We start from the raw sequence: 12,746 nt of genomic DNA on the forward strand, positions 1-12,746 counted from the left end.
CCCCCTGATCAAGAAGGATCCTTAAAAAAAAAAAAAAAAAAAAAAAAACCTAATATTTTGGAAACAAACATTTTCTTTGATGCTGTTATATTGAGTATTCCAAAACCTTAAATCTTTACTTAAAAATGTCTATGATTCTTAAGTTTGCTTATGCATGACAGATGAAGCTCTAAACTAGGAATGGCTGACGGGCTTTGTGTGGCCTTTGTAGTTAAACACAATTTGCAGATTGAAGAGATTCTGTACTGTCTACTTCTGGCAATTTACTGCAATGCAATGTGCACTGTGGGTACTGAATAAATGCATTTTAGAAGAATTAATCTCTGAGTATATATCTCTTAATTTTCTGTGCAAAATGTATATCTAATATATGTGCATTACCAATATAATTACTTCCCTTTGTATGAGCATTAACTTCTTTATTTTTCCTTGTGTCCTTGTATACTGATTTGTCTTAGACATTATTATAAATTATTAACTTTTTGGTATTTGTTTCATACTAGGAAATGCCTCCTGAAGCATTCTACAGTATTCTCTGTGAAGAAATGGGTTTCAGGGTTGGTTATGAAAAGGAATTGAGTCGAGTTGACTGAGAAATTAGTGACATTTCACAGGGATCTGTGAAAGCAGCAGGCTTCTTTGACTCAGGTGGTATCTCCCGCAGTGGCCACATTTCCACCCAGAATGAGGAAGTGTATGTTTTCTGACTTCCTTTCCTCTTGAGAGACCTTCTTTGTCTGTAGTTATACCAAAACTGATGGATCATTTCTTTGAATGGTCTTGTGGTCAGAGTATAAAGAATTGGGTTCAAAGCACTGTTGATAGGCAGAATAAAAATCACAACCCAAGAATTTATGGTATCTGGAAGAGAGAAGTTAAATAGATTGAGTATGTATATATGTTTACAAGGTGTAGAAACCCCCTTTCCAGTATCTTCTACCCTCAACCCCTTTTGAGTCTTATTGTGACACATAATCAAGTGTATATTGTTTTCAGGTATATTTCTGGAACGCCAATATTTGATGGGGGTGCTGATGACTCAAAGAAACAGTTTTACTTGCTAAGTAGCTTTTCCCAGGTAGATCAACAGAAGTACTCCAATAGGTAGGAAAATTTGCCACAAAGTCATGACATAGTAGTATGATTCCATTTTAGGAAGCACTAGCCTTCAGTATTTAAATTATACCTTTTCAAATATTTTAATTACTAGGTGGCACATACAGTATTCCTCAGAATATGTAGACTTCTCTTTAATAGATTCCTTTTGATTTTTTGATTTAAAAAATAGATATGAATGTTTAGGCTTTTGACCAAATATTCATTCCAGTAAAAACATCTCTGGATAAACTCATTGTAAAAGTCATCTTAGCAGCTGGGAATGTAACTCAGAGGTAAATTGCTTGCACAGCATGCATAGGCTCTGGGTTTGATCCCTAGTGCTAGAAAAAATAAATCACCTTAGCATAAATGCAACTACCAAATACTAATTTTCTTAAAACTATTTTGTGGTACTGGGGATTGAACCTAGGGCCTTGCTTATACTAGGCAAGTGCTCTGCCACTGACGTACATGCCTAGCCCTCAGATGTTTATTATAATTTAATTGATGTTGTCTTTTTTTGGTTCATAAATACTATAGGATAAACAAAATTAAAATTTTATGTGCATATCTCTATGCATATATATAAAATTTCAATTTTATAATTTAGTATATAAAACACATTTAAAAAACATGAATATATATGGCATATATTACCATTAATAAGGCTTTTTATATTATGGTTAAATATGCATAATGAAATTTACCATTTAAACCCTTTTAAATATACAGTTCAGTAGCATGAAAGACGTTCATGTTGTTGTACAATAATCACCACAATCCATTTCCAGAACTTTTTCAACTTCCCCTATGGAAACTATCCCTGTTCAGCAATGACTTTCCATTCTACATCCCCAAACCCTGGCAACAACCATTCTAGGTTCTATGCATTTATTCATGTAAGAGGGATGATAAAGTATTTGTCCTTTTATGTTTGGCTTATTTCATTTTCCATAAGGTCTTCAAGGTTCATCCATATTGTAGCCTGCGTCAGAATGTCCTTCCTTTGTAATGCTGCAGAATAATCTGTTGTGTATATACATTACATCTTGTTTTTCCATTTATCTATGTATGGACACTGGTATTGCTTCTTTTTTTGACTTTTGTCAATAATGCTGCTATGAATGTAGACATACAAATATCTATTTGGGTCCCTGCTTTAAATTATTTCAGATATTTTTCCAGAAGTGGAATCTCTGGACTATATGATATATCTATGTTTAATTTTTGGTAGAATCACTGCATACTGTTTTCCATTTCTGTCGCACCATTACGTTCCTGTCAACAATGCACAAGTGTTCCAATTTCTCCACATCCTTGCTAACACTTGTAATTTTCTATGTGTTTGAAAATAATAACCACCCTAATGGATGTGATATACATTGTTTTAAAATGATAACAGTGTTTTCTTCTATTATTCTTCACACTCTAGGGTAATGTTCTCTAAATTACATATATTACAGGATGAAAAATTTCTTACATTCTGAAAAAAATGAGGTAATTATTTGATAACTGTTTTGCTATTTCTGTTTTCCTTGTTGGGCATGTGATTGATCTCAACCCTGCATGTCATGGATATTGGTTATTGTCCCTTTGTTGCCCCCACAGTAATTTTATTGAAACTGGGGATTGAACTCAGGGGTGTTTAACCACTGGACCACACCCCCAGCCCATTTTTATTTTTTATTTTGAGACAGAGTCTTACTAAATTGCTTAGGGCCTTGCTAAATTGCTGAGGCTGGCTTTAAACTTGTGATACTCCTGCCTTAGCCTCCTGAGCTGCTATTCCAGGCTTTTTCCCCTAGTAATTGTATCATTAGACTTTTATGGAAAGAATGGAACAGCTTCCTCTCAGGAAACATTTTAGTGATGAGCGGAGTGTAAGTACATAAAACCTTCTCTCATAATTCTTGAAACTAGTTAGTGTTAGGAATTTTAATTGCCTTTCTCAGAAGAACACTGCACAGATTTATTATTTCTTTACAGAAAGAAAAAAAAACCTTTGTACCTGGTATTTCTATCTGAAGAAGTGAAAGAAATTTCAGTATAAAAATGGGTATCCAGCATAATGCATCAGTAAATACAATAAAGAAAAAACGCTTGGCAAGAATCATCTCTTTTTTAACTTGATTCCGTAATTCAGTTGCTGTTACAGTGCTTTGATGAACACTGTAAAACATTCTTCCATAGGAAAAAACTATAATTATAAATGCCACCAAGTTAATACCTGTTTAGAAAACAAAGAATAGTAATAATATATATGAACATTCTTTCAAAACAAGCAAATAAAACATGCCCTTAGGTGTTATTACTGAATATACAAAGGCCATGCTTTTTTATTTCCATACAGAATTATTAAGGTGCACAAAAACCTTGAGTTTCCTTTCTTGCAACTCTGTGTATGAAACCCAGGATCAAGTACTCTGTTGATGAGCTACATCTCCAGCCCATCATGAATTTTTTTTAAGTTGAAGTATTATTGAAATGATAAAGAACGATAAGATGTTTAATTTTAAAATGGCATATTAAGGTAAAATTCTGGTTATTCAATAAATATCTTGGGCCTTTAACTTTCTGTATTAGTCATTTTTTCATAATTCAATTACATTGTACTACACTCAAGAATATTTTTATATTGCTAGTTTAGAACAGTTGTATGTATAATCTTAGGCCAAGATTGTGTGGCTACAATCCTGAATTTGAAAAGATAATAAATACCATTATGTTCATATTGTAAATATATGTGTCAAAGAACTAAAATATTTTGCTTAGTGATATTAGGGTGAATACATGAAACTCTAGTGTTTAGTTCCTTTTACTGAGTGTATCAGATTGACAGTTATATGATAAAAAAGCGATTTGGAGGGAAAAAGAATACCTATTGGGGATTCTGATAGAATTTAAATCCTCACTAAGAAAAACGAATGAGAGGATTTGAAATAAAAATTTGGAAACATTAGAAGGCACAATGAATTTCTTATTGTGAATTATCTCAAAATTTAATAAAGGGGCATATAAAATAAAGTTTCTTACCAAGAAAAATTGTCACTGAATAAATCTGGGCTCCAATATTTTCTGTGTCTTCTGAATGAAGTGGGAAACATACTCCATTGGTGCCATAGTAGTTTTTGAAAAAATCCTTATTGCTTAGTGGAATGAGAGCCACTATGAACCCAATCACCCAAATGAGAATCAGAACTGTAACTGTTCTGCATTTTCGAGGTCCTAAACATCTAAAAGGATACACAATGCAGATGTACTTTTCCAATGTTAGAAATGTTAAGAGTAAAACGGATACTTCTGTGGACAGAATGGCCAGAGATCCGGTAAGCTGACAGTGAATACTTTCTCTCCACAGCTGAGCATGCTTATTGTATTCTCCTCGAAACTTGAGATCAAAGGCTCCGATCACAAATAAATAGATTCCCATTAGGCAGTCAGCACCTAGAGGGATCAGAAAGTTTCATAAATTTAGAGAAATAATAAGCATGATGAATTCATCAAGAAGCAAGAATTTTTTGTGTGTAACATTGGAGTGGAACCCAGGGCCTCAGGCATGCTAGGCACGCCCTCTAGCACTGAGTCACAAACCCATCCCAGTAATAATATTTTTAATATTGGAAAAAATAAACCATTTTTTTTTCTGTCTTAGGAGGAGGCAATTTTCCTCTCCTAATATTTCACCAGCTGGGGGTGTAGCTCAGTGGCAGAGTGCATGCTTAGCATGAGGGAGGCCTTGGGTTCATTTCCAGCCTCACCAAAACCAAAATTCATTTACTGATGAGGACCAATTCATCAACTGTCTTTGGTAACCACTCTCAGAACCATCTACTGTTAATTGTGAAAGCATTTCTCCATTTTCCTTTAAAACACAAGTCAATAACAGCAAGAACTTGTCTATTATGTTCTGCATTATAGACCCACCACCTGAAAGTGTAGAATAAATGAATAAAGTCCAATTTCGTTGAATGTTCAGTCAGGGACTGGGGTAGGGACGACATTCTTTGTTTCAGCTTTTCCATTGAAATTCTCCTTGCTCAAGAAGCTGAGGATAGTATCCAAAAACCCAGAGAAAGTAATTCAGGAATTTCTGTGATGGAGTAATGACTATGAATTTTGAAGTCTATCAATTTAGAAGATACAAATAATTATAAAGGGTTTCACAGTCGGTCCAATTTAGGAGGCTTAAATTACTTACTAGAGCTGTCCTAAGCAAAACTGTACTCTCTTCCCATTTTTACCACCTTATTTGTCTACTTTTAGGTTCTCTCATTCCCTAAATCAGCTCTCAGTGAGTATACTACTTGGCATTTTTGCTTTTTAAGCAAATAGAAAGTGCTTGAAATATTTTGACTGTGCAAACATTTTGCACTAAGTCCCTAAAATCACATCATTATATAAATCACAAGGCTGGCCCTAATTCTTTAACACTGAAGTTAGACTGTAGCCTTCATTAGGAAAATTGAACTTAACTCAAACTTTTGTAAAAGAGTACAAGGTTGTAAACATTTGGACTTCTGCTTCTTACATAGTTTGTAAGGAAAAAAGCAATTAGCCATTAGACTTTGAATAAGCTTGGGGGTAGTTCATGTGACAGAACACATAAAACAATGAACATCTTGACATTTTACTTGCTTAAGGGATCCTAAATAGATTCTATACTATGTGACCCAAACTGTAAACATCCTGAGGGCAGGTTTCTTGCTTGTTTTTCTTTGTAATCCTCATTAACAAAATATCTTGTAATCATATTTCAAAAACATTTTAAAAGTTAGTACTTATCTGAAAGCATTTTTATTTACATATTTCAAGTTATAAATGGAAAAGCTTCTAGTAGCTCAGAGACCAGAAAAATAACTAGCTGCTAAGTCACTGTCTACGAACTAGACATGCAAACAAAAATGTAAGCATCACTGTGGGTGTAAAAATGTGACCATAGAAGGCTACAATTTCACTTGTCATAAAAGATTTTAAATGCTTTAACAAAATATCCTTTCAGAATCACTATATGAGAGAAAACTAGTGAATGAAAGCTTCATTCATCTATATAAGGTGACTGAATATTTTTACTTTAAAACCTAAAACTTTCTTATCACTAAAGTAATTCTATTTTTATTGTAGAAAATGTGAAAATGACACATAAACAATAAGAAGAAAAAATTTAAAATTCCACAATTATATCACCCATAGAACTTTTTTCCTAATAGAAATGCTTTTGTTTATTTCAAAACTATAGTTTCTCTTTAACCAGGATATACTCACAGCATAGAGAAATTATTGATATGGCATGCAGCTTGTTCTCAGATCTGATATAAGGTCGCATACAAATGACAAAAATATTTCCAAAGCAAGTAACCACAGATACAACCCAGACAAACACTCTCTGAATGATGCTTGCCAAAAGATTCTCAAGGGAAGAGATTCCATCAGTGTTTGGTTTACAGCTGCGAACATGTGGTGCATATCCACAATATTGGAATTTCTTAAAATATCTGGTATACAAAGGCAAGACAAAATAAGATTTTAGATTTAATTCAGTGTCGCCATACACTAATATTTATTTTCAGCATTTTCTCAGTTGATGGGAGATATCTTAATATGAGATTCAGAGGAACGCAAAGCACTAGAGATCCTGAAGTTTTAAATTTAATTCTCTTTAACTTGATTTCACTGTCAAAAAATATGTGAGTGAGAGTAGCAAAGAAGCATGATGAATATACAAGTGTTAAACATGTCTTAGAATATAAATGAAGTGTTAGCTTGTGAGCAAATTAATTTAGCCAAAGAAACTATCAGCATTCATTCTATAAATGCACTGTTTGACAGCTCTATAGCTTACTCCATTGCATTGATCTTGCTTTTTAGCCCACAGGCGAGAAAATTGAGTGCTTTCTCTTCTGTGCATCTGTGCCCTTCCTTCCTTTCTTCTTTCTGTACTGTGCACTGAACTCAGGTGTACTTCTCCACTGAGCTATATCTCCAGCTCTACTTATTTTTTATTTCAAGACAGGGTCTCACTAAGTTGCTTAGGGTCTAAGTTGCTGAGGCTGGCCTTGAACTTGGAATCCTCCTGCTTCAGCCTCCCAAGTCACTGGATACAGGTTTGCTCCAGGCTTCCATGACTTTTCTGTTGTAGAAGTTATCATGGTATCTGTAATTACCTGGTGACATGCTTATCTTTCACATGGGAACAAAATTAGGGGTTCAATGACTATTTGTTGAGTAAATGCTTTCATCAGTAGTGAACTCGCTTCTGGATAAAGATATCACCTGGGCCTGGGGTTGTGTCTCACTGGTAGAGAGCTTGCCTAGCATGTGTGAGGCACTGGGTTCAACCCTGAGCACCACATATAAATAAATAAAATAAAGGTCCACTGACAACTAAAAAAAAGAAATTGAAAAAAAGGACATCACCTGGATAATTAATAAGTACTACTGTGTTGCTAACAACACCAACACCATTTATTGAGCATTTTTTAGGCATCAGGAATGCATTCTCAAACAAACTCCACATATAGGTGTCGGTATTCCCACGAGAGGAGATGTATCTTCAACAGAGGCAAATTATTTCCTAAGAAATTTTCTAGTAATCTTAGAAATTGGAATTCAAATTAGATCTATTTTGCTCTAAAGCCATGTGTGCTGGCAAAACATAGAAAGTATCTTTACACTTTATATCTATTAATATGTTCAACTAATTTGCCAGCTATATACTGAACATTTGCATCCCCCTCACTCCAACAAAATTGATGTGTTGCTCTCCTAACCCCAATGCTGTTTGCATTCTAAATACACTTTCAAGAGCCATAGTAATGAAAGACAAAAACTTGATGATTACAATTTATCAATCAATCACTCAAGTTTGATTGCTGAAAGTTCCATCCTGTGAACTTTGATGGCGATGAGAGCAGAATGTGAGGGAAGAAGGAGTGTTGACTGCCCTTTTCCCTTTGCTTTATGTATTTTAGGCCTAAGTGTTTTTTTTTTTTTTTTTTTTTTTTAATCAATATCGTTATTGTAGATCTTTGTTTTCTAGTTTGGGAGCTTAGCCTGAAGTCACCCATCTAGTAATAGTATACTGATTTCCTTTGAGGGAATTACTTCTTCTCCCTGTGAGAAGTCATATGGAAACTTCAATGAGGCATTCCTTTATCCCCAAGCAAGATCAATTAGACTCTTTCTCCTGGAAATCTGAGTCGTACTGACAATATTTAGACAGATCAGCAGTGCCTGGAGAGACTGCTGTTTAACTCTTCTGCCTTTGGTTCCTACCCAATTCAAGCTTGCTTTTTTAGTTACTTCTTAGCTTTCATGAGCTATATTATTTTTTCCCTAATAAACTGTTTTGGTTCACTTAGCAGACTGTTTTGTGTGCAACCAATACAGAGCACTCGCTGAAAAATCATGGAAAACAAAAACAGTACCCTGTGTAGACTTAAAGTATAACCAAGATTACAGAGTTGGTGGTGACTGAGAAGACACTTCTTACTGAAAATTAATTACCATGGTATGGAGATTATTTTAATGCTTTAGATAAGGTAGAAATCAATTAAAAATATTTTTAAAGCATATAATCAAAGGCACAACCAGACACACCATTTGAATAAAAATTTTCAAGGTTTCCATTTCAGGTATGCTTGCTCTGATCATGCTTGGACATTGGGGACCCTTTTCAATGAGAAGTCCTCCTTTCCTTCTTTCTTCTACAGCAATTATTTATTTATGATCATTTTATATTGTTTATATATGTATATATATATATATACACACACACACATATATATTTCTACTTCTTCTGATAGCACTCATACCTTGTGTACAAATTCTTAGCTCATTAGGCAAATGTCAATATCTGTGACTATATTAACAGAGCTGAGAGCTTCCAAGAATGAGTAGGTTCCTCCTATACTCATGTTCTCTGATGCTCACAAAGTCTCCTATGAAATTCTTAATGACTGTGGAAAACTAAAAATCATCCACCCAATGTCAAAGTTTTTAGAGTTAATTATTGTTTATATATATATGTGAGTCTGTTTAGGCTGCTGTAACAAAAATGCTATATACTGAGTGGCTTAAACAATAATTTCTCATAGTTCTGGAGGCCGGGAAGTTCAAGATCAAGGTGCCAGAGTTTCTGTGTCTAGTGAGGTTCTGCTCCCTGGTTCATAGATGGCTGTCTTCTTGCTATGTTGTCACATCATGGAAGGGGCAAGGGAGGTCTCTGGAGTGCCCTTTTTAGGAGCACAAATCTTATTCATGAAGGCTTTGCTGTAATAATCTACGGATAGATATATATATTCATATATATATTGGGCAGTGCTGGGGATTGAACGCAAGGCAAGCACTCTACCAACTGAGCTATATCCCCAACCTCTGCCTTAATAACCTAATCACCTCCCAAAGGCTTATCTCTTAATACTGTCACATTGGGGTTAGGATAGCAACACATGAATTTTGTTGGAGTGGAGGGGATGCAAATGTTCAGTATATAGCTGGCAAATTAACTAACATATTAATAGATTTAATGCATTGGGTACAGATATATTGTCACAATACATGTGCGAACTTAAAGACTTAAAGGTGAAGAGCAAGAACATCAACTTACATGTGAGAAAGATTAAGAGGTCTAAACATCCTTTGTTGGATATTTGAAATTTCAATTCCTTCTAGGCTGCTAAAAATACCAAATTAATAGTCAATCAAAAAATATATGTTAAACATGATATAATAAAATAATTTTTTTGTGAAGGACAACTTAATAAAATGTTTTAGTAAACACAATATAAATGAAATATTCATAATCAGTTTACCCTAGTCACCTCCCTCGATCCTCCTTTTGATTGTACTATGCATAAACATATATTTCCTCTTTTTGAGTGTTTTGGATCCTCATAAGTCATGGCACAATGCTTTTTGCATTCTATTTTTTTTTTTTAATTTATTGATGGACACAACATCTTTGTTTGTATGTGGTGCTGAGGATCGAACCCGGGCCACACGCATGCCAGGCGAGCGCGCTACTGCTTGAGCCACATCCCCAGCCTGCTTTTTGCATTCTAAATACTCAATAAATAATTGTAGAATAAGTGAACAAGCACTACTTTCTGGAAAACATTGCTATAGAGTTTAGCACCTGAAAATTTTCTAATAATTTTTGGTAACAATTTTTTTCTAAAAAAATATTTCACTGAGAGAACACAAATTAAATGAACTAAAGTAGATATTTTTAAGGCAATTCTTAGATGTTAACAGAATTTTGTCTTTTTTTGTGTGTGTATTTGGTGCAAGTTATGATTTACATGATATAGAATATTCCCTCCTAGGGTAAGGATGCCTTTAATAAATTCTTAAACACACAGAACTAAAAGAGCAATATGCACAGATACCTTCATAAAGCCAAAGCAAACAATTTAAGTTCTTAGTGACTTACAGAAAAATATAAAATGAGTTATCATTACTTAATTTTTTTTTCAGCACTAGGGATTGAACCCAGGGCCTAGCATATACTAGGCAAGTGCTCTACCATTGAGCTACATCCCCAGTCCCTTATTATTTAGTTTTTACTTTAATTAACATGTAAAACAAAAGTAATACCTGTCTGCTTGTTCCCATCAAACACTCATCTTTATATTTTTATAGAGATTTACTAAAATCCCCGAAATAAAGCTCATAAGAAAGTTTCTAAAACATATATATTGTTAGTACTGAAATAACAATTTTATCATAAAACTATCCCCAATGTGTGTACTTACAGAGACTTGAGTTTGACTAGATAATCAAATTGATCTGCTTGAATTTCCTGGATCGGGTTGTAGGAAATATTCCTGTTTTTTTAAAAAAGGAAGCATTCTAAAAATGGCTGAGTAAAGAAAGTGTGTCTATTGTCCTCAAAATTACTAAATATTCACCAAGAAAATAAAAAGTATAGCACCACTCAAAATGAATAAAAGGCTTAAATGTAACACCTGAAACTGTAAAACTACTAGAAGAAAACAGAGTGGGAAGCTCAATGACGTTGGTCTGGGCAATGACTTTTTGGATATGATCCCCAAAACATAGGCAATAAAAACAAACATAGACAAATGAGACCACTTTAAACTAAAAAGCTTCTGCACAATCAAGGTAAAAACTCAACAGAGTCAAGAGACAATCACTAGAACAGGAGAAAATATTTGCAAAGCACTGTACCTGGGGAGAGGTTATTATTCAAAATGTATAAGGTACTCAAACAACTCAACAGCAAGAAAACAAATAATTGAATTAAAAATAGACAAAGGGCCTGAACAGACACATAATTGGCCAACAGATACATAAAAACACTTAACATTACTAATCATCTGAGAAATGCAAATTAAAACCACAATGAGATCTATAACCTCACATTATAGCTCATTGTGTCTTTAAAAAATGGTAAAATTAAGGCTGATGAGGATGTGAAGAAAAGGGAATCTTTTTACACTGTTGGTGGGAATGTAAATTAGTATGATCATATGGTAATTAGTATGGAGATGCCTCAAAAAATTAAAAATAGAACTATCATATGATCCTAGCTATATATCCTAAGGAAACGAAATACGTATGTTGAAGAGGCACTCCCACGTTCATTACAGCATTATTGACAATAGCCAAGATACAGAATCAACCTACATGTCCATCAGCAGATGATGGATGTTTGGTATGCTCTAGCCAATTCCATAAACCAAAGGCTGAATGTTCTCTCGCATAAGTGGATGCTGATTCATAATGGTGGGGGTATGGAAAGAATGGAGGAAATTTGATTGGGCAAATGGGAAGGACAGGGCATGGGGGCAGGAAAGATGGTGAAAATGAGACGAACACCTTTACTCTAGGTACACGTATGACTGCACATATGGTGTGACTCTACATCGTGTACAACCAGAGAAATGAAAAGTTGTGCTCCATTTGTGTACAATGAATTGAAATGCATTCTGCTGTCATATATACCTAATTAGAATAAATTTTAAAAAAAGGAAAATAGTATGGTGTACATACACAATTAAATTCCTTAAGAAAGAAGGAAATCCTAGCATTTGGAACAATGTGGATGAACCCGGAGAACATGACTCTGAGTGAAAAAAGTCAGGTACATGATCTCACTTATCCAAAAAAGTTGAACTCACAGAAGTAGAAAGTAGAATATTGGTTTTCCCAGGGGCTGAAAGCAGGAGCAGGCAGGGGGAGGGAGGTATTGGGAAGGCATTTGCCAAAGGGTACAGAGTTTCAGTTAGACAGAAAGAACAAGTGCAAAAGATCTGTTGCACAACATGGTGATGATAGTAATGATGTATTGTGTTCTAAGAATTGCTGAATGTTTTTGAATGTTATCATTAAAAATGCTAAAGATTTTGAATGTTATCACCACACACACTCACAAAGTGATAAGTACACAAGGTAATACATATGTTAATGAACTCAATTTAGCTGTTCCACAATGTACACATATTTTAAAACATCATGTAGTACATGATAAATATGCACAATTTTTATATATCAGTTAAAAATGTGTAGGAAGTACACTTGCCTCATATAGTTGATTGTACATTTAAGTGAATTGATGGAGATAAACACTTAGAACAATGCCTGGCTTATAATAAGTACTCCATGGCAAGAGCTAATACAACTTGGGA

General features: G+C 34.3%; 1 protein-coding gene across 3 annotated transcripts in view; it reads right to left on the reverse strand.

The window, feature by feature from the left end:
- Positions 1-562: 562 nt before the first annotated feature.
- Rxfp1 (relaxin family peptide receptor 1) overlaps positions 563-12,746 on the reverse strand; it is an 88,414-nt gene continuing 76,230 nt past the window's right edge. For 2 of the 3 annotated variants that reach the window (XM_076864660.2, XM_077110186.1), the window contains 6 exons: positions 10,851-10,922; positions 9,704-9,772; positions 6,361-6,590; positions 4,132-4,542; positions 3,107-3,325; positions 563-861 (listed from right to left, as the gene is read on the reverse strand). In XM_076864660.2, the coding sequence (XP_076720775.1) occupies positions 563-861; positions 3,107-3,325; positions 4,132-4,542; positions 6,361-6,590; positions 9,704-9,772; positions 10,851-10,922 (1,300 nt within the window). The remainder of the gene's footprint in view (positions 862-3,106; positions 3,326-4,131; positions 4,543-6,360; positions 6,591-9,703; positions 9,773-10,850; positions 10,923-12,746) is intronic. The other variant, XM_076864661.2, reaches the window with a different exon arrangement.

The sequence above is a fragment of the Callospermophilus lateralis genome, chromosome 8, assembly GCF_048772815.1.
Source record: "Callospermophilus lateralis isolate mCalLat2 chromosome 8, mCalLat2.hap1, whole genome shotgun sequence".
Classification (NCBI taxonomy): domain Eukaryota; kingdom Metazoa; phylum Chordata; class Mammalia; order Rodentia; family Sciuridae; genus Callospermophilus; species Callospermophilus lateralis.